Consider the following 23,105-nt stretch of genomic DNA (forward strand, 5'->3'; position numbering starts at 1 on the left):
TCGACTGATGGACAAAGTCAAATTGGCACTGCGGTCAACCTAAATGGAAACCTCGGTCAAGCCATCTGCACTGTAGAATTTGCATGAACATTATGGTATTATGGGAAATGCTTAACAAGGAGAGACGCTCCGATCTCTCAACCTCTTCTAAACAGATTTAGTGTCGCCAGTGAATTGTGTGATGTGATATGTTTATACCCAGTAAGTTCATTCAAAAAGTGAGACAAATTGTATTGACTTATTCAATTTGTTTTATTTTTTGGTTCGGTAGCAATGCACAGCATACGCGGAAGTATATGCCTTCAGACGGAAGTACAGTTGAAGTCACACGTTTACAGACACCTTAGCCAAATACATTTAAACTCAGTTTTTCACAATTCCTGACATTTAATCCTGGTAAAAATTCCCTGTCTTTGGTCAATTAGGATCACCACTTTATTTTAAGAATGTGAAATGTCAGAATAATAGAAGGGAGAATGATTTATTTCAGCTTTTATTTCTTTCATCACATCCCCAGGGTGCTTTGCTGCAGTAGGGACTGGTGCACTTCCCCGAATGCACTGTATATACACTGAGTGTACAAAATATTAAGAACATCTTCCTAATATTGAGTTGCACCCCCCTTATACCCTCAGAACAGCCTCAATTCATCGGGGCATGAACTATACAAGGTGTCAAGTGTTCCACAGGGATGCTGGGCCATGTTGACTCCAATGCTTCCTGCAATTATGTCAAGTTGGCTGGATGTCCTTTGGGTTGCAGACCATTCTTGATACAGACGGGAAACTGTTGAGTGTGAAAAAATAAACAGCAGCTCTTGACTCTCTCAAACCGGTGCGCTCGGCCCCTACCACCATACCCCATTCAAAGGCATTTAAATCTTTTGTCTTGCCCAACCTTCTGAATGGCACACATACATAATCCATGTCAGCAAACTCAATGGATTAATAGAGAACAACTACTCATCTGTCTATATTATGGACTAGAAATATTTTTACTGTAGCATTTTTTAAAAGAGAGGCCTCTAAACTACTTACATCACATACACGATAATGGCATTTGCAGTGCCTTAAGAAAGTATTCATAGCCATTGATGTATTGAACATTTTGTTGTGTTACCACCTGAATTAAATCAATCAATTTTTTGGGGGACCCACCTACACACAAAACACCATGATGACAAAGTGAAAACATGTTTTAGACATTTTTTCAAATGTATTGAAAAAGAAACACAGAAAATATCAATTTACATAAGTATCACCCTTGAGTCAATACGATGTAGAAGCACATTTGGCAGTGATTACAGCTGAGTCTTTCTGGTTAAGTCTCTAAGAGCTTTCCACACCTGGATTGTGCAACATTTTCCCATTATTATTTTCAACATTGTTCAAGCTCTGTCAAATTGGTTGTTGATCATTGCTAGACAAACATTTTCAGGTCTTGCCATAGATTTTCAAGTAGATTTAAGTCAAAACTGTAACTCGGCAACTCAGGAACATTCAATGTCCTCTTGGTAAGCAACTCCAGTGTAAATTTGGCCTTGTATTTTAGGTTAGCATCCTGCTGAAAGGTGAATTCATCGCACAGTATCTGGTAGAAAGCTGCCTGAACAAGGTTTTTCTCTAGGATTTTGCCTGTGCTTAGATCAATTCCATTTATTTTTTGTCCTGAAAAACTCCCCAGTCCATAACTACTGCAAGCATACCCATAACATGATGCAGCCATCACTATGCTTGAAAATATGGAGAGGGGTACTCAGTAATGTGTTGTATTGGATTTGCCCCAAACATAACACTTTTATTCAGGACAAAAAGAGAATTGCTTGGTCACATTTTTTTTGCAGTATTACTTTAGTGCCTTGTTGCAAACAGGATGCATGTTTTGGAATATTTTTATTCTGTACCAGCTTTCTTCTTTTCACTCTGTCAATTACGTTAGTATTGTGGAGCAACTACCATGTTGTTGATCCATCCTCTGTTTTCTCCTATCACAGCCATTAAACTGTAACTCTTTTAAAGTCACCATTGACCTCATGGTGAAATCCCTGAGGGATTTCCTTCCTCTCTTGCAAATGACTTGGGAAGGATGCCTCTATCATTGTAGTGACTGGGTGTATTGATACACCATCCAAAGTGTAATCAATAACTTCAACATGCTCAACAGAACATTCAATGTCAGTTTAAATGTTTTTACCCATCTACCAATAGGTGCCCTTCTTTGCGGGGCATAGGAAAAGCTCCCTCTTCGTGGTTGAATCTGGATTTGAAATTCAGTGCTTGACTGAGGGACCTCAGATAATTGCATGTGTGGGGTACACTATTATTGCGCACATAGTGAGTCCATGCAACTTATTATGTCTTGTAAAGCACATTTTTACTCCTGAACTTATTTAGGCTTGCCATAACAAAGGGGTTGAATACTAATTGACTCAAGCCATCACTTTTTCATTTGTAATTCATTAGTATTAAAAAAAATTTAAAAAACACAATTCCACTCTGACATTATGGGGTATTGTGTGTAGGCCAGTGACCCCAAAAAATCTAAATTTAATCTATTTTAAATTCAGGTTATAACACAACAAAATGTGGAAAAGGTCAAGGGCTGTGAATACTTTCTGAAGGCACTGTATATTTTGGAGCAGTAACAGCGAGTAGGCGTTCCCCTTGATCTTTATATTGGACCGTTTCCAGCTCACGTGAAAAGTCTACGTAGTCTACGTAGTTTTAGGCCTAAAATGATATGCCCACGGGAAGCAATTATGGTGTCTGTAACTTTATTTAGACATAGGCTATTTCAAACAAGTTGTTTTATTTTATTTTAATTTGATTTGAATTATTTGCTGTCTTTTTAGGTCTTCATAAATTGCATGGATTGATGCGCCAACGATTAATATAATGACACATTTATAACATTAATGTGCACCAGTTTTATTAAATGATCATTTCAACTACTACTACTAGTTTTATTGTAGTAGCCATCAATTGTCCCATTAACAATCACCCATATTAGCAAATGTATTTAATTCCAAACTTCACATTTCTCTAGTATAAACTACTTATCGTAATGAACGATATCAGTAAAATGCCTGCAATAAGTGGTCGGTATGGTCGGTGTTGATAACTTTCGTTATAATTTTCGTTTAGTGTTATCAATAGTGAATTCAATCTTGCTTATTGACAACGTTAGGCATATCCATGGCTCAGACATAATGCACTTTACAGTGGGCCAATATCAGTGTGAATGCTATGTTATCAATATATTTCCATATGGAAGCCATGCAATTACTGTTCAAAAACATGTTTTGCAAATATGGGATAGGTGTACATTTAGTTTCTGTAGGCTATTTAACAAACTAAGCTACAACGGACTAACATTCAAATTAGAGTTGATGACAAGGCAATTACATAAAGGACCGTAAATACACAACTTGAAGCAACCACATATTTAGCCATGGAGCACGTCCCGATTGGCCCGTGAGGCGTCAAGCCTCGACACACCTTCAACTTGCTTACACACTTACCTTGTTTATTCAAATTGCTGCGCCCCTAATTCTGGTTGTGAAAATAACAAAAGTATTTGACACACCCCTGAACCTATAGCGACCGCCAGAGTTTAAAACTTGACCAAACCGGCCCCACGCGTGCATCTGCCATCTTGCCATTTTTGCCACCAGACGCATTCATGCAGATTAAAATACCAAAACCAACTGAGGAGCAACTCTTATTGACTTTGAGACAGGTCGGCACACACAAAACATTCATGGACATTTAGCTAGTTTACTGTAGATAGCTAATTTGTCCTGGGAGATAAACAGTGGGTTGTTATTTTACCTGAAATGCATATGGTCCTTTTTTTTGCTGGATCTTTGTAAGCAGTTTGGATGAAATAATTAAATAACAGCTTGGACATGTAATGTGGCCGGTCTAGTCAGCATGTTAGATGTACCATTACATTGGGTTTGTTCAAATAGAGCCCTCCATGTCTGAAGCATGGTAACTTAGTCTGGCACTTGTATTGAAATATAATATAATTTAGCATGAAATATTCAGCAAGTATTCCAACAGGGCTATGATATTATCTGCTGTCACCATGACAAACACATTGTGCCTCCCACAAAGGACAAGAAACACACAAACACATAACAGATGAAGTATTTTTAAAGATCTTTTGGGGCATAGGTAGGGCTGTGGCTGTCACGAAATTGTCGGCAGGGGATTGTCAAGCAAACAACAGGTCTGTCTCAGGTAATTGACCTGTTAATTAACATAAACACATTTAGCATCTCCTGGCTTCCACACATAGCATACAAGCCATTTTAAAATGACTATGCCAAATGGCTGTGGGCTACACTAGTTCATTTATCAGACAAGATTTGCTTATAATTCTGTGGCATTATTTTATATTATGAAGAATACAATTAAACAAAGCTGAATAAAATAGAAAGGACATTTTCTCCAAACGATTTGAGGGAGTGTCACATGCGTCTATTCTGTGTTGAGCGCTTAACAAAGAAACAGGTCCTCCTATCTGCTTAATTTAGAGTTATTAATGTAACTTTAGTTGTTCTACAAACGTTGGGCTATATGTTTTAATTTATAATACATTGTAATTCTTCATGATGAGACTAATGATGATTCGAAAAAAGTTGCTTGAAAGGCATGAGCTCAACGCCACACACACGGGCGCAATAACACCCAGTCCAAAACAACAGTGTCGGTCAACGTCACACACACGGGCGCAATAAGACCCAGTCCAAAACCACAGTGTCGGTCAACGCCACACACACGGGTACAATAAGACTCAGTCCAAAACAACAGTGTCGGTCAACGCCACACACACGAGCGCAATAAGACCCAGTCCAAAACAACAGTGTCGGTCAACGCCACACACACGGGTACAATAAGACTCAGTCCAAAACAACAGTGTCGGTCAACGCCACACACACGGGTACAATAAGACTCAGTCCAAAACAACAGTGTCGGTCAACGCCACACACACGAGCGCAATAAGACCCAGTCCAAAACAACAGTGTCGGTCAACGCCACACACACGGGTACAATAAGATCCAGTCCAAAACAACAGTGTCGGTCAACGCCACACACACGGGTACAATAAGACCCAGTCCAAAACCACAGTGTCGGTCAACGCCACACACACGGGTACAATAAGACCCAGTCCAAAACAACAGTGTCGGTCAACGCCACACACACGGGCACAATAAGACCCAGTCCAAAACAACAGTGTCGGTCAACGCCACACACACGGGTACAATAAGACCCAGTCCAAAACAACAGTGTCGGTCAACGCCACACACACGGGCGCAATAAGACCCAGTCCAAAACAACAGTGTCGGTCAACGCCACACACACGGGTACAATAAGACCCAGTCCAAAACAACAGTGTCGGTCAACGCCACACACACGGGCGCAATAAGACCCAGTCCAAAACAACAGTGTCGGTCAACGCCACACACACGGGTACAATAAGACCCAGTCCAAAACAACAGTGTCGGTCAACGCCACACACACGGGTACAATAAGACCCAGTCCAAAACAACAGTGTCGGTCAACGCCACACACACGGGCGCAATAAGACCCAGTCCAAAACAACAGTGTCGGTCAACGCCACACACACGGGCGCAATAAGACCCATTCCAAAACAACAGTGTCGGTCAACGCCACACACACGGGTACAATAAGACCCAGTCCAAAACAACAGTGTCGGTCAACGCCACACACACGGGTACAATAAGACCCAGTCCAAAACAACAGTGTCGGTCAACGCCACACACACGGGCGCAATAAGACCCAGTCCAAAACAACAGTGTCGGTCAACGCCACACACACGGGCACAATAAGACCCAGTCCAAAACAACAGTGTCGGTCAACGCCACACACACGGGTACAATAAGACCCAGTCCAAAACCACAGTGTCGGTCAACGCCACACACACGGGTACAATAAGACCCAGTCCAAAACAACAGTGTCGGTCAACGCCACACACACGGGCGCAATAAGACCCAGTCCAAAACAACAGTGTCGGTCAACGCCACACACACGGGCGCAATAAGACCCAGTCCAAAACAACAGGACAAAACGGTTCGAGAACAAAATACTTCCACAGAAATCACACACATTAAATAACAGAAAACATGCCAGCACAAAAGCCTACCGGGTTTAAAAAGCCCAAAACCAAAACAAGAAACAGGTGCAACTAATCAGACAAAACTAAATGAAACAGAAAAAGGGGATCGGTGGCAGCGAGTAGGCCGGCGACGACGACCGCCGAGCACCACCCGAACAGGAAGAGGCACCATCTTCGGTGAGATTCGTGACATACACGAGGTGTGCAACTATGATTCGAAACATAGGGGGCATCATTCACAAGTAATAATTTAGAATTCACAAGTGATAGGCTAATATTGTCACTCACTATTCTTGATTTAATCTTGTCTTTACATTTACTAAATAATGTGTGTGTGACATTTATTTTGATTTAGAATGGACCATTATCATGCACCTGTATGGAAACGGGCAGTGGGAAAAAATACATGTTATCTATGCACTTAAATAGCGAAAGGAGGACACTTTTCCCCGTGGTTTATTTTCAATTTAAGCAATGTTCTTAATATTAAGAAAGTTGAGAAATAAATTTAGTAGGCCTAGCTTCTAGAAAGCTGATGGGATCCTCCTCTTTTAATTAGCTGTTTTCTCACACAATTGCATAGCCTATAGAAATGTTGCGTAACATGAGCTGATGGGCTCTCATGAAGTGTTTGATTAGATTTTCGAATACATTTGCATTGATGTCAGAGTGATTAGAGAGACAATGAGTGCTGAGTACCAGGCAGTTAGCAAGTTTGGTAGGCTACTAATGACCAGCAGCAGCATCAGAGCTTGGAGAAGCCTAATTACTGTGACTAAACTGTATTTTTTTTTGACTGGCTTCATGACTCGTGTCCGCCGGTGTGGCGGTAATATGGTCACCACAACAGCTCTAGGCATAGGGAAATGTACCTTTAAAAAACTAGGCAGAGATCATATAGTACAAACTTACAGTACCCCCTAAACAGTCGCCTTAATAGGCTCTCCCAAAGTGCTGGTTGACTTTGACTGTGCTGATGTAGACAACCAGATTAATAAGGAAGAACTGTCTCTGTTCCTCCAGCAGCACCACGTGCATCTGTACCTACACACAATCATATGAAATAATATAATACATAAATTAGTATAATTATTATTCACTTTGGTAGAGAAACAAAAGTCACGGCAGCATCTGCCAATAACTGATAATTGAATAAAGCTAAAAACACACCTTTCCCTCTGCATCCTTGTACTTGATCAGGAAGTGCTGGCCCTGGTAGTCATAGGAGAAAGGCTCCTCATTGGCCAGCACCATGGAGACAGGCGTGCTGACACACCAGAAGGGTATCTGGGACTCATCCAGCAGAGTCAGGCTCATCATGCAGCAGTTCTACACAGAGAGGAGAGAAGAGAGAAAAACACAGACAAATGCTGCTTTAGCTAAAAATAAGTGTTGATGGTTTATGCCATCTGTTATTTCATTGCTATGTCAACGTTAGGTAGGCCTTATGACAGGTGGTTGCTGTAAACTAAACAAGTGAGTCTGTGTTCCTTTCCTGTACCTTCACAGTCCCCTCCAGAGCATCAGACCTCCAGGGCAGGCTGACCCTGGCAGAGAGAGGGGTCTGCTGAGACTGGTTACTCCTGATGATGGCATTCAGCTGGATGAAACCTTCATTGATCTGACCTGGATAACCACAAGGACCACATCAACAGCCTATGGTCAAGTAGCTGTGTAGAGCAACTACAAGGCAGAGGAATGAAGACTTGACTAAGTAACTTGATCGAGGGCACACAGTACTGTAGGAAGTTTCAGTAGACTTGATATTAAACAGTGTCACTAAGCTAAAAACAACCCAACTCTATCATTCTCCTCAGGAGCCCAGGCTTCTCACCTTCTGTTTGAATGCCTGGGGAAGTTCTCCTCAGTAAGAAGCTACAAAGGGGTAGAGTACGGTGTCTAGATGGAAAATGAACGCCAGCGCTTCCATTCAAATGTAAAATACAACACTTAAGCTCGCCAGACTTTCAATAGACGAGTCAATGAGACGAGCTTTGGAAGGACGGCCACGCGAGACTATGATAACCCTGAGCCCTGTGGACAGTGGTTTATTAACCTTTCCGGCAGAAGAGCTGAGGGAAGTGGCCAGACATGATCTCCGTCACAGTGTTGTGGAGGGTAATGTGTAGCGTGTAACCATGGAGACCGTAGTTTGGGTCCACGTCGTCAAAAAGAGGCCTGTTCTCTGGAATGTTGTAGGGGCTGGGAGAAAAAGTGATAGAGAGATGAGAGAGACACAGACCGAGAGAGAATTAATGTAAAACAGAGGCCTATAAGACCATTCCCACCTGTCACCAGGAGAGGGAGTTAGCACACCATCTGCAAGTCTACAGCTCTGTCACATCAACCCACAGAACCAACGTAGAGGCAGTGTGCAGTAGGCACAAATCATCTTAGACATTTCTTATTTTATTCGGATCCCCATTAGCTGTTGAAGCAGCAGCTGTTCTTCCTGGGGTCCACACAAAACATGACAAAATATAGACCACTAATAAAAAAGAACAGCAACAGAAATATTAAACAAAATAACATTTAAACAAATCATGGGAGTGCGTGTGTCTCTTCACAGTCCGAATTGTTCCTTGTGTTGTTGTTTTATATGTTTTATTTCCAATTTATTTGATTTCTTGCCTCAAGTTACTTTGCTCTATACAGTACCATGCGTTTCCCTGCCTCTGTTCTGACTTGGGGACTGTGAAGAGACCCCTGACTGCGTGTCTTGTGGAGTATGTATGGGTTTTTGAGCTGTGTGTTAGCTGACTGAACAGACATTTCGGTACATTCCTCACGTCAATACTACTTACAAAGCAGTGATGCAGTCAATCTCTCCTCCACTCTGTGCCAGGAGAGACTATCATGCATGTTATTGACATTGGCCCTAAGTGTACATTTGAGGGCCAGAAGAAGTGACTGATTGTGTGCCGTTAGTTTATCATTGTCAATAGCTGAACTCAAATTGGTTTATAGATGTTAAATATTGAAATGAACTATTTTCTTGACTCTCAAGAGTTTGAGAGTAGAGTGCCTAGATAGAGTACACTTGGCAATGGGAACTGCAACAACACAAGCATTATTTAGAAACTAACAGACTAATGTACTTTTAACAAATAAGCAGCAAAAATAATATATGAATAATGTATAACTCCAGGTTAAATAGTGGAACAAAGAATCTGACCCTTAGTCATGTTAGGGGACATCGGTCTTCAAAGACACTTTGAAGCAGCCAGCGGGCCATCTGTGGGTAATAAAGCTATGGAAAAAGGTGAATACAGAGAGTTGCGGATGGCCTGGACCCGGGTGGGGGCGGGGGAAGACAGGGGCTGCATACCAAACAGACGAGCCCAGGAGACTCCTTTCCAACAGCCTGTGGTAGTGGAAGGTGGCCATCACAAAGGCTATGGACGACTGGCCCTGTGGTGAGAAACGGGGAATAGACGTCATCATTATTCAATCATTAAGATCATATTATTCCCCTCCTAATCATCATCCTCTTCCTGATCATCATAATTATTATCATCAGGGAATAGAGAAACACCATCATTACTCAATATCTTCCTTCCCCTCCGAATTATCCTCATCATCATTGGGGAATAGACCAATACCATCATTATCACCCTCGTTATCGTTCTCCTCTTCCATCATTATCAGCAACAGATCAACTCATCATCAGCACATACTGTGAATGTTGGCCTACCCTCCAGATGCCGATGACGATGCCTGGCGACAGCAGCACCAACTTGACCAGTCTGTCTCCACCAATCACCTGGCTGCTCTTAGAGATGGTGTCAATATCCAACTGAGCCATCAGAGACCTCCAGCCTGGCCTGAAGGGTGGAGGTGACAGAGGGGGAAGGGGAGAGGGCAGTTGAAAGACGAGAGCTCTTTTCACTCAAAGGACCAAAACCTCCCAAATATGATTTGATATTGGATGGCTAGAAGCACGGGTGGTAGGAGATGGAGGGAACAAGAAAAAAATGGTGAGGAGGGAAAGAAAGCAAACTCACTTGATGGCGCTGGGACATTTGAGGGGAACTCTCTTGACACCGTGAAGCTGTATGGTAGAGAGTTGGTGGAAGGCGGGCCATGAACCGTTGGTCCAGCACAATGTCACTGACGAGTCACTGTAGTAGGTGTGGCTCTGTTCAAAAGTCCCCTCACAGACCGACCTGTCACGCACTGTGATCTCCCAGGCCACACGCTGCTCTCTGAAGCAGAGGACAAGAGGAGAACAATTTAATGAAGTGATACTGACATGGTTTTCATACATTTTAGTAGTTTTCAATACGGTATGTAGCCAAAACAAAGTTTATTGGTCACGTGCACATGGTGCAGTGAAATGCTTACTTGCTAACCCTCCTCCTCAACGATGCAGTACAATATCAATCATGAATCAAATACCAAATAGAGAAGTCCAAACATAACAAGTAATAAAAAGTAGAAGGAAAAAATAAATAAAAAGTTATGAGAAGTACAGTATGTACATAATAGAATATACAAAGCATGATTCAGTGTCAAGTCACTATATCTCGAGTCCGAGTCCCTAGCATTCCAGTCCAAGTCCGAGTCCTTTATGCTCGAATCATCAGTCCTTTGTTAGTAGTCAAAGATACATTTTGTAAGGTAGAAAGTTGGATAAATTACTGTTTTGAACAGCTAATACAGTAGCCATCTGACATTTGCTGTTGTAGCTATAATGTTGAATAATGCAAGGGAGAGAGACTTTCTGACAACAAAGTCACTACTGGTTGAGTCTGGGTCCAAGCCATCACTGGTCGAGTCCGAGTCGAATCACGAGTCATGAAAATCGTGACATGGATCCGAGTCAAGTCCGAATCTTGGACTCGAGTACTACAACAATGATATGATTTCTAAAATGTGTCAAATTATGATGACTGTTTCTGTATACATTGTTCTGACTATGTCAGTATTACTTAATGGAAAACATATCTATCTTTCTGTAAACTGTTTATGACTGAGCCCATACAATGTAAGCCAAATAAATTCCCATTCTACCCTCATTGTTCAATAAAGCATTTGAAGGAAGAAACCAACCAGTGTGTTTTTGGCTATTGAAATCACAGCATTGACAATGACCCACTAAAACCGAAATGACTTGCAGATAGCTGAAATTAAATCGCATGTATTAGGATACATTTCTGACCCAGTTCTTTCTACAAACACAGCCCAGGGATACCCCCACACGATGATGTATACTGTGTCTGCTGGCAGCGGCCCAATCATCCAACATAAATTAAATAACTGAATAAAACGAAGAACCCGAACAGCCAGGAAGCCCTGGGAGAATTCCATTGACTCTGTGTTGTTTTGTTCATCTGACTGTTGTCATATGAAATTATCATTACCTGGGTAAATCGCAACCTCCTGCATTGCAAGAACCCACAGGTCTCCAGAGGTAGTAGTCTGGGCAGGTGAGGATGTAGGGAGGGGTGGGGGTTCAAGTCATTTATTTAAACAGAAAAACAATTATTTCTCCATATGCCGCAGCCACTGCCATGGAACTCAGAAGTTGAGTGCCAGCGTTGCTTCCAATCAGAGGTTAAAAAAACCAACTAAAAAAACAGAGCTTAAAACAGCAGAGGAAATGCTAAGTGAGCTTTCACCCGTGTGTGTTCTTATCAGTATTCCCCATAGCATGGATCTCATATCAGACAGAAACTCCCTCCCTGTGCTTTAATAAGAGAGGTCATTAACAGAGAGGAGAAAAACAAATGGAAGCGGATTGATCTCAGATTGTTATGAAAACGTTTCTGTAGTTAGAAACAGATAAGATTAGCATTCCTACAACATTTTGTTGAAATATAATTTGATCTGAGAAATTAAGCTCATTGATTGCACCCAAATTGAAACAGCACCATCTAGTGGTCAACATCTGGTAATATCAGGATGAAGGATGTGATAACTTCAATGACAAATCTCTCTGAATAAGGAATAAATAAACTGAGAATACTTTACATAGGATGAAGAAACAATACTCAGAACCGCAACTCCATACTACACGTCAGACATAGAGAACTGATACTATATAGTCATTGTTGGGGTGGGATTGGTGTGGGGCGGGGTGTGGGTCCTTGGGTGGCTTTTGACCATGTCTTTGGATTCTTCATGTCTTACTCATTGTTAGAAAAAATGTTTGGTCCAAATCTGATGTTATTTAATTGATTATGGCCAATCTGGATGCAATCATTTATCGTAATATCTCAGATCAAATTATATTTCAACTAAATAATGTTGCAGGAACAATTTCAGAACAATCTGAGATGGAGATGGTGGAACGACCAAGGCGTTTTATATTTTGGAGGCTCGTATCATCTCCATTAGGGGTGTGCCGACATGGCCATAGTCGTATTCGTAATTGGATCTGTAAATTGACAGTTGATAGTCAGATTGGATATGCCTAAATATATGTTGTCAAAATACCTATCCCCCTGCATGTTTATAGACCAAACAACTGCAGATTAGGAGCAGCACGCGGAGGGATGTCTGTGTCCTGAAGTTATGAAGAGAAGTGAGTGAACTGAGAAATACACCTTCGCTCTACCCAATCAAAGCAGCAGGATCAATGTACAGCCCGCCCTTTTCTTTACAAACAACTCAATTGCTTAGTTTGCCTATTTAGTCCACGTAGCACCTCGCACTTGATTGAAAGACGCACGCTGGCACCCAAAATACCTTTACTTGTTGTCTGACTATTCGCCACAACCCTAATCTCCATGCTTTAACCTGAACCCCGAATAACAGGGAAGCGCTTCAAAATACACCGTTTTTAACTTGGCAGAGAGAATATGAGATTACCTTGACAGCGCTGAATGAAGCCTGGATATCCCACGGTGTTATAGCTATGTAAATACTTGGGATGCACGATATAAAAATCTGTGAACATATCGGAATCGTCCGGTATTAGCTAAAAATGTCAACATCAGTATCGGCCCGATGTCTATTTTAAAGCCGATGCGCAAAACCGATGTCAAAGCTGATGTACCTATATAAACATAGGTACATTATGTAATAACGGCATGTAAAATTTTGCGCTACACGTGCAACACAGCATTCCTAACCTAGCCCACAATGTCTGCTGTGTGGATCGAGCAGTCATCAAGTCGAGCAGTTATTTGAAAGAGTTAAAACATTTCAGCTAGACAACTCATTGCCCTTGACAATCAGCCGTTCTCTGTCGTGGGAGATGTTGGCTTTCGCCGACTGGTCGAGCCCCGGTACACATGTTGCCCTACCGGAGTTACACAGTGATAGCGTCACTGCTATTAGCTTCACGACATACAATGGAACGCCGTTTGGGTCTTTGCGTGTCAAAAAAGATACACGTCAAATAACACTATTTGAAGCGTTAAATAAGCTTTTAATTTGACACGTCAAATAACACAGTTCTACTATAGAATGTTGTGTGTCATGAATTTGCACGTGCAAGGCAAGCTATTTGTTCGACTACAACATCTGGGGTAGCTAGCCTTAGCTTGGTACCTAGCTAGCACCAATACAACCAGCTTGAAAACAATGACCAGTAGAAACTGCAGTCATTTTCATTATTCTTAGCCATTATTTAGGAATCGTTGTAAGTATTAGCTTGGTAGCCAGATAGCCATTAGCTAGCTAGTTGTTCACCTATTGAAATTTAAATTCAGTTCATGAAAATAAATAGCTAGCCAGCTACTTAATCCTGTTGCCCAAAGCTAACGTTATAAGCAGCCAGCTAGCTTCATCTGGCTAGTGATGCTCGACAAGACCGGGTTATGTGTTGTGAAGCTAGCCACAATAACGATTAGGCACAATAGTGGAATTTGCAGTTTGCCTTCAAAATAAAAGTACCTCTGTGAAAGTGATGCAGAAGGTTACATTTGGTGGAATCATGCTATATTTAGACTAGATAATGTTAAACAAGGTTGGAATGTGAAGCAATGAAATGGGGTAACAGTCTACTCAATACCCACAATATTTTTTTCCAACGTCTTCCTCAGAGTTAACAGACTCAGAGTTAACATCCACGCAGTATTGCTTTTCCTCTGGAATAGTGTTCAATACACATAGGTTGACAATAAATGTGGCTCAAATCACAGTTGTTTCAGAGTCCCGCAGTAATAGCTACGATGCTAATGTTCTCTGGGTGTCCCTGAGTAGACTGATACCCCATGTCATTGATCCACAATCCATAGGTAAGGCTGTACAGTGAAATAAGTATGCCCCCAATGCAATTCTAAAGTATAATACATCCAGTGTGATTTCAACTGATTTGTCAAATTAAAAACATTTATTTTGTTGATTTTATATAACATTCCAACCTCGTTAGCATGATCTATTCAATTATGGCATAATTCGACCATTTGTATTCATTTGCGTCACTGTCAATAACACACTTTTATTTTGAAGTCCAAACACAAAGTCCACTATTGTGGCTAATCCTTATTGTGGCTAGCTTCACATAGATGGGTCTGACCACCATTAATCAAATAAGAACTGTCTTATAAATTAGGGTTATTTTAGATGAAGACACCTAGCTATATAATTAGCTAGCTAACTATAGCTACTGAAACAGATTGACGTTCTTTGCATCCATGAGCTAGCTAGCTTTTCTTTTTATGACCAGCACTGTAGGTGCATGAGATAACTTTACCAGCATCATAGCATACGTTTTGATGAATCGTTGTGACATATGAAATACGAGTGAAAGTGTAATCAACGTGTAATAACTACGTAAAACATTTATGAAAGCGTTAAAATATTATGTGACGTGCAGTCATGTTCAGGTCTTGATTGGTCAACAAGCTTATTTAAATAGCAGACCCAAACGGCGTTCCATAGTATGAGAAACGACTGAACAAATTAACATCGAAACAGCACAGCAAGTAAGTGAAAGAAATAGGTTTTGATTATGTTTTACTGGTAATGTGGACATACGTAAATACCAACAAAATAACTTTTTGGTCAGTGTGGTGTGTGTAACCTTTATTTAACTCGGCAAGTCAGTTAAGAACAAATTCTTATTTACAATGACGGCCTACACAGGCCAAACCCGGACGACTCTGGACCAATTGTGCACCGCCCTATTCACGGCCGGATGTGATACAGTCTGGATTCGAACCAGGGAAGATGAGATGCAGTGCCTTTGACCGCTGCGTCCATGTGTGTCTTAACTATTTAACTGAACTAGAATGCTTAAAAGGCAGCTAAAATGTCTTTTTCGGCAAGGAAAATATTGGATATTGTCATATCGGTGCAGGCATAGAAAATAGTAGCCAAATAACTGGTTGATGTGTAATAAGTTCTTAAAGGCTCAGTGCAGTCAAAAATGTGATTTTTCTTTGTGTTTTATATATATTTCCACACTATGAGGTTGAATAATCCTGTGAAGTTGTGAAAATTAGGATAATGCCCCTTTTTTTGTAAGAGCTGTTTAAAAAGACTGCCTGAAATTGCGGCCTGTTTTGGAGGGATGGAGTTTTGGTATGCCTGGTGATGCAGTAAATTAGTTAATACCAATAAGACAATTCCAAACCCTTCTGCCAATAACAGCTAGTTTTCAATTTTCCCCTCCTCACTCAAAACACTCCCAGACAGCCCTAGCAAAAATTTTGCTTGAGAAATTACTCCTTGCTAAGCCTAAGCATTTTATTTTAAAGCAATCACAGTAAGGTACCGTTAAACATTTGCATAGCTAAAGCTGCAATATATAACTTTTGGGGTGACCTGACCAAATTCACATACATCTATAACACATTTCTAGCATTCTAAGAAGTCTAAGAAGTGGTAGATCTGTTCTACGTATTTTTATGCTTCTATGTTTAAGTTTAGTTTTACTTTCGATTTTGTACACCAGCTTCAAACAGCTGAAAATACACAATTTTTGGTTATGGAAAATATATTTCAGTGGGTTTAGATTCACGCAACGATATGGTGTGTGGTCTTCCCATTACAACTCAGGATATGCAGTATATTAGGCTACAGATTAAATAAGTGATGAACTCCACAGGGTGGTGAAAGTGCAAGGTGATAAATATTGAGGGTCTTATTCTGGTGACATGATGATCGATGCTTGACTACCGTTTGACAAATACAAATATTCTCCTTCTTATCCAGAATAATAATAATCTCAACATGTAGACTGTATCTGCGAGCTGTTGGCTAGAGCGCACGTAAGACTAGAGTAGGCACATTTGCGACAAACCTATCGGTAGAGATGAAAATGCGATGGAAACACATTGAACTTTAGAATTTTATTCAGTCCATGAAAATGAAAAAGTACACTAGGACATCGCACGCTGATTTTTTTATCCACAACCTGAAACACACCACTGGTGGGAAAATGCACAGATTTTCTTTATGTGGATTTTAGGATATTCGCATGAAAATCTGTCACCAATTGGATGGAAACCTAGCTTGTGTCACATTTATTTTGTCTTAATATTCCTCTATTTCGGGAAAAACTTTTCCTTGACAGGATAATTATTTTCCTCTTTCGCTACACCCGCAAAAATATCTGCTAAACATGTGTACAGTGCCTTGCGAAAGTATTCGGCCCCCTTGAACTTTGCGACCTTTTGCCACATTTCAGGCTTCAAACATAAAGATATAAAACTGTATTTTTTTGTGAAGAATCAACAACAAGTGGGACACAATCATGAAGTGGAACGACATTTATTGGATATTTCAAACTTTTTTAACAAATCAAAAACTGAAAAATTGGGCGTGCAAAATTATTCAGCCCCCTTAAGTTAATACTTTGTAGCGCCACCTTTTGCTGCGATTACAGCTGTAAGTCGCTTGGGGTATGTCTCTATCAGTTTTGCACATCGAGAGACTGACATTTTTTCCCATTCCTCCTTGCAAAACAGCTCGAGCTCAGTGAGGTTGGATGGAGAGCATTTGTGAACAGCAGTTTTCAGTTCTTTCCACAGATTCTCGATTGGATTCAGGTCTGGACTTTGACTTGGCCATTCTAACACCTGGATATGTTTATTTTTGAACCATTCCATTGTAGATTTTGCTTTATGTTTTGGATCATTGTCTTGTTGGAAGAGAAAATCTCCGTCCCAGTCTCAGGTCTTTTGCAGACTCCATCAGGTTTTCTTCCAGAATGGTCCTGCATCTTCCCATCAATTTTAACCATCTTCCCTGTCCCTGCTGAAGAAAAGCAGGCCCAAACCATGATGCTGCCACCACCATGTTTGACAGTGGGGATGGTGTGTTCAGCTGTGTTGCTTTTACGCCAAACATAACGTTTTGCATTGTTGCCAAAAAGTTCAATTTTGGTTTCATCTGACCAGAGCACCTTCTTTCACATGTTTGGTGTGGCTCCCAGGTGGCTTGTGGCAAACGTTAAACTACACTTTTTATGGATATCTTTAAGAAATGGCTTTCTTCTTGCCACTCTTCCATAAAGGCCAGATTTGTGCAATATACGACTGATTGTTGTCCTATGGACAGAGTCTCCCACCTCAGCTGTAGATCTCTGCAGTTCATCCAGAGTGATCATGGGCCTCTTGGCTGCATCTCTGATCAGTCTTCTCCTTGTATGAGCTGAAAGTTTAGAGGGACGGCCAGGTCTTGGTAGATTTGCAGTGGTCTGATACTCCTTCCATTTCAATATTATCGCTTGCACAGTGCTCCTTGGGATGTTTAAAGCTTGGGAAATCTTTTTGTATCCAAAACCGGCTTTAAACTTCTTCACAACAGTATCTCGGACCTGCCTGGTGTGTTCCTTGTTCTTCATGATGCTCTCTGCGCTTTTAACGGACCTCTGAGACTATCACAGTGCAGGTGCATTTATACGGAGACTTGATTACACACAGGTGGATTGTATTTATCATCATTAGTCATTTAGGTCAACATTGGATCATTCAGAGATCCTCACTGAACTTCTGGAGAGAGTTTGCTGCACTGAAAGTAAAGGGGCTGAATAATTTTGCACGCCCAATTTTTCAGTTTTTGATTTGTTAAAAAAGTTTGAAATATCCAATAAATGTCGTTCCACTTCATGATTGTGTCCCACTTGTTGTTGATTCTTCACAAAAAAATACAGTTTTATATCTTTATGTTTGAAGCCTGAAATGTGGCAAAAGGTCGCAAAGTTCAAGGGGGCCGAATACTTTCGCAAGGCACTGTATGTGACAAAAACTTATTTTTTTTAACTTTCGCCACTAGAGGTCAATCAGCTGATGTCTGGGGGTTTGTACCACAATCTATGGTCTGTACTCCCGAAGTAGACTCTTTTTGTGCTAGGTGTTCTCAGCTGTTAGCAGCCAATGGCTGGAAACTACAAGTGTACTGGAACTTACAAATGTAGATCCTTCAAAACACCCCCAAAACAGGGAAACAGATCCCAATCAAAGGTGTTATCATGTGCTCCACTAAGGCAGTTATTTATCTTATAAAATTGATGTGCGCGAGCTTAAATTAAAAGTACGATTCTCGGAGCACCATTAGGTGCAAAACTCGACTTACCCAGTTGCGGCCCACTTTTTGGAAGCGAACCACTCGATTTCGTCCCTACGCTATATCGGCATTGAACATGTCACCCTCCCTAGGAGCGGGGGTGACCTCGACAATTATTTGCTAAATGAGAGGCTGTCTGGATCTTTCATTTTAAGACCCTTCCTCCCTTCGGTCTCAACGTAGACTTTGATCTGAAGCCATTCATTTAAAAATATATATATTTTACCTTTATTTAACTAGGCAAGTCAGTTCTCCCTCTTTTGTTCTACAAACTAATAGTTTGTAGGCCTATGTAGCCAAATTGTATCTATGATCGTATGCTATCCATTCATGTTTTTTGTATATTATTCTTATATCCGAGAATTAACCAATGATATCAGGCCACACCTGGCCATGATTACAGACACGTGTCCTTTGACACTATATAAACTAGTGACCTGCAGTGTTTGTCATTAAACCCAGACGAAGATGTTGGATATTAGGTTAGTGTGCGGCTCTCCTTTTCTTTTTCAAGCAGCCAATGGTTAGCAGCTTCATACTCGTGATAAAAATGGATGACTGCCTTTATTATTTAATGTAACAAATAAAAACATTAAACCTTGTAAACAATTAATGGTAATTCAATGGTAACGTCGTAAACTATTAATTTAGACCCAGGCGTGTATTTGCTACAGCGTGCGGTTGGCCAGCTATTAAAAGGGACAGGTGACTATTTGAGACTGCGATTAAAACACGTTTTACAGTACTTCAATCGTTAGCCAGAAATGATTTGATATTGAGATAAAAACGACTGCATTGGACCTTTAACAAAGGTATTGCATAGCCCAAACATTACATATTGTTTGGGCTATGTAAGGCATTCTGGCTCGTGAGTTTCAAATAGTATGTTCTGACAATACTGGTATTGTCTACAGTGTAGCCTCAGCTACAGAGCCAGTACAGTTACTAACCTGAGGACTCTCTCTGTGTGGCTGGGAAGGCCTGTGAAGGGATTGATGGTTCTCAGCTCCTTCAACCACTTGGTGTGGTTGTAGCCAGCTATGGTCCTAAAGTACAGCCTTCTCCAGTAGCCCCCTGGTCTCTCATGAACTTTCATCACACTCAGCTTCTCCACAACCTGAATGGAGGACCAGACACATGATAATACATTTGGTTCATAATGCTATATTAGTACATACAAGCATACAGTATTCACTTACATACTAAATCATGACCCATTCACATGCTCAATACATTGAGGGGAAAAAAACTGCTGTATTATGTATATACACTGTGTGTACAAAACATTAGGAACACCTTCTCTTTCCATGACATAGACTGATCAGGTGAATCAAATCCAATTTTAATTGGTCACATACTAGGGTTGCACATTTTGGGGAATATTCTGAGGTGGAAACTTTCTGTGGGAATTAACAGGAATATACGCAAATTAATATTAATACCATTTAAATGTAGATGTTTTTTGCATTGGATATATTTACCATATCATATGGAGACAGAAACATAAACATTTTACCTTATCTTAATAAGTAGACGTCATAGCAAATGATTAAATCCTTCCAAATGGAAAATAAATAAATGTAGTTACTAATTGAACTTTAATTAAATGAGTTGACTCTTCACATGGAAGGATTTCACTGAACAACAAAATAAAGGGAATATTGAATGATCCCCAATGATCCATCGCATCTCCCAAAAACATTTTCAACATAAAATGATAATCTAGAAACTAAGCTTTGGTTGTCTTCCATGTCTTCTCCCTGAACTTCCTCAATGTCCACCTCTTGAACATCAGACTCTGAGGCCTCGTCTTCACTGTCACTTTCCAATCTTGTTGAGGATGGCTCGTTGTCCGGCTAAAAAAAAAACTCAAATTTGCCCGGACGGCCACCAATTTTTCAACCCTTGTATTGGTCAGCTTGTTGCGTGCTTTGGTGTGTGTTCCCAAACAAGGACCAGTTGCACTCTGAGGCAGCTGATGTTGGTGGGATTTGGAGGATGATGATCGATGCAACAGAGGAATAAGTCTTAGATCCACAAAGTCCCTTCCACCAGGTGATATGATATGTTGGCACGACTGCCATATTGCATCTCAATCCCAAAGCCCTTGCTTTGAAGTGTACTTCGCCAGACTGCCAAGAACCTTGCCCTCATCCAGGCCAAGATGGCGAGACACGGTAGTAATGACACCATAGGCCTTGATCTCCGCACCTGACAGGATGCCAGCATACGTGGGGTCCAACATGTACGCTGTGGCGTATATGGGCTTCAGGCAGAAGTCTTCACACTTTTTGATGCCTTTCAGAACTGCAGTTTCCTCTGCTTGGAGCAACAGTGAAGTGGTCAGGGCAGGACTGATTTCTTCTCTTACATTTACAAACAGGATGGCATTGTCTCTCTTAATCCGTGCAATGGCTACTGCTATAGGTTTCAGGAGTTTCAGGCTGCTTACCACTCTCTCCCAAAATACATCATCCAGGAGGCTCCTCTTGATGGGGCTGTCCATATCGGCAGACTGATATGGCCATTTCTTTGAGAGACTCCTTCCCCTTCAGGAGACTGTCAAACATGATGACAACACCACCTCAACAGGTGTTGCTGGGCAGCTTCAATGTGGTGCTCTTATTCTTCTCACTTTGCTTGGTGAGGTAGATTGCTGCTATAACTTGATGACCCTTCACATACCTAAGCATTTCCTTGGCTCTTTTGTAGAGTGTATCCATTGTTTTCAGTGCCATAATGTCCTTGAGGAGCAGATTCAATGCATGAGTAGCACAGCCAATGGGTGTGATGTGAGGGTAGGACTCCTCCACTTTAGACCAAGCAGCCTTCATGTTCACAGCATTGTCTGTCACCAGTGCAAATACCTTCTGTGGTCCAAGGTCATTGATGACTGCCTTCAGCTCATCTGCAATGTAGAGACCGGTGTGTCTGTTGTCCCTTGTATCTGCTCTTGTAGAATACTGGTTGAGGGGTGGAGATGATGTAGTTAATTATTCTTTACCCACGAACATTCGACCACCCATCAGAGATGATTGCAACACAGTCTGCTTTCTCGATGATTTGCTTGACCTTCACTTGAACTCTGCATCCAGCAAATGAGTAGATAAAGCATGACTGGTTGGAGAGGTGTATGCTGGGCGAAGAAAATTCAGAAATCTCTTCCAATACACATTGCCTGTGAGCATCAGAGGTGAAACAGTTGCATACACAGCTCGAGCAAGACATTCATCAGCATTTCTTTATGTTCCTCCATTGAGTCAAAAAAACGTCTGATTCCAGGAGGACCATGAGCTGTTGCTATCAATATGGTGTCTGAGTCATCATTTTCCCCTCGAATAGAAGTAGAGGAAATGCGAGTGTGGCATTTCGCTACACTCGCATTAACATCTGCTAACCATGTGTATGTGACAAATAAAATTTGATTTGATTTGATTGTTGTGAGCGCAGGGCAAACTTTATGCACTTGGCCAGATGATTCTGCATCTTTGTAAGATACATGTTTTAAATTGAAACATCTATGAAAACAGGTGAATTAACACTCCTCAGTTAGAAGACTCAAGCAAGCTAAACCCCACATGGTAGCGAAAACTAACTAGCAGAAATTGTTAACAGGTTATAAATGATTTAAAACACACTTTGCAGTCGGCTACTATTTACTAGTTAACAAAAAATCATGTACGTCATAAAATATATTCACCCCACCCAGTATTGTAATTAAAACTTAGCAGAAAGCATGTAGTCCAATGGCTCAGACAGTGTAGTAGTGTGGACTCAATAGCATCTCATTAGTGTGCAAGATCTTGAGAATCATCTGTACATGTGATGGAAGAATGCACTGTGCATGCACAGAGTTGCAATTCCATTGAATTTGGGATAGTTTACCCAAAATATGCCACAAGACCTAGAATTGCCTTATGTGTATCCCACAAAAGGTTCACTGTTATATGCTACCTTTTTTGATGAATTTAAGCAAAATTCCCCAAACTCCCGGGCTTAACTTCCCATGGAACATTTCCAGAAAATTTCTGGAAGTTTCTGACTGCAATCCTATCACATACACATGGTTAGCAGATGTTATTGCGAGTGTAGCGAAATGCTTATGCTTCTAGATTCGACAATGCAGCAGTATCTAACAGGTAATATCAACAATTCCACAACAAAACTTAATACACAATCTAGTAAAGGAATGAGATAAGAATATATGTATAAAATATATGGATGAGCAGTGAGAGAGGCTAAGATTATTATTTTTTTTTTACCTTTGTTTAACCAGGTAGGCAAGTTGAGAACAAGTTCTCATTAACAACTGTGACCTGGCCAAGATAAAGCAAAGCAGTTCGACACATACAACAACACAGAGTTAAACATGAAGTAAAACAAACATAGTCAATAATACAGTACAAAAACAAGTCTATATACAATCTGAGCAAATGAGGTGAGATAAGGGAGGTAAAGGCAATAAATAGGCCATGGTGGCGAAGTAAATACAATATTGC

At 40.9% G+C, this 23,105-nt stretch overlaps 1 protein-coding gene across 1 annotated transcript in view; it reads right to left on the minus strand.

The window, feature by feature from the left end:
• Positions 1-233: 233 nt before the first annotated feature.
• fbxo15 (F-box protein 15) overlaps positions 234-23,105 on the minus strand; it is a 32,617-nt gene continuing 9,745 nt past the window's right edge. The window contains exons 5-13 of the mRNA XM_021620462.2: positions 19,557-19,723; positions 10,149-10,349; positions 9,839-9,968; positions 9,473-9,555; positions 8,201-8,346; positions 7,646-7,770; positions 7,315-7,473; positions 7,057-7,188; positions 234-786 (exon numbers count right to left, since the gene is read on the minus strand). Of these exons, the coding sequence (XP_021476137.2) occupies positions 7,078-7,188; positions 7,315-7,473; positions 7,646-7,770; positions 8,201-8,346; positions 9,473-9,555; positions 9,839-9,968; positions 10,149-10,349; positions 19,557-19,723 (1,122 nt within the window). The 3' untranslated portion in view covers positions 234-786; positions 7,057-7,077. The remainder of the gene's footprint in view (positions 787-7,056; positions 7,189-7,314; positions 7,474-7,645; positions 7,771-8,200; positions 8,347-9,472; positions 9,556-9,838; positions 9,969-10,148; positions 10,350-19,556; positions 19,724-23,105) is intronic.

This window comes from Oncorhynchus mykiss, chromosome 11, assembly GCF_013265735.2.
Source record: "Oncorhynchus mykiss isolate Arlee chromosome 11, USDA_OmykA_1.1, whole genome shotgun sequence".
Lineage (NCBI taxonomy): Eukaryota > Metazoa > Chordata > Actinopteri > Salmoniformes > Salmonidae > Oncorhynchus > Oncorhynchus mykiss.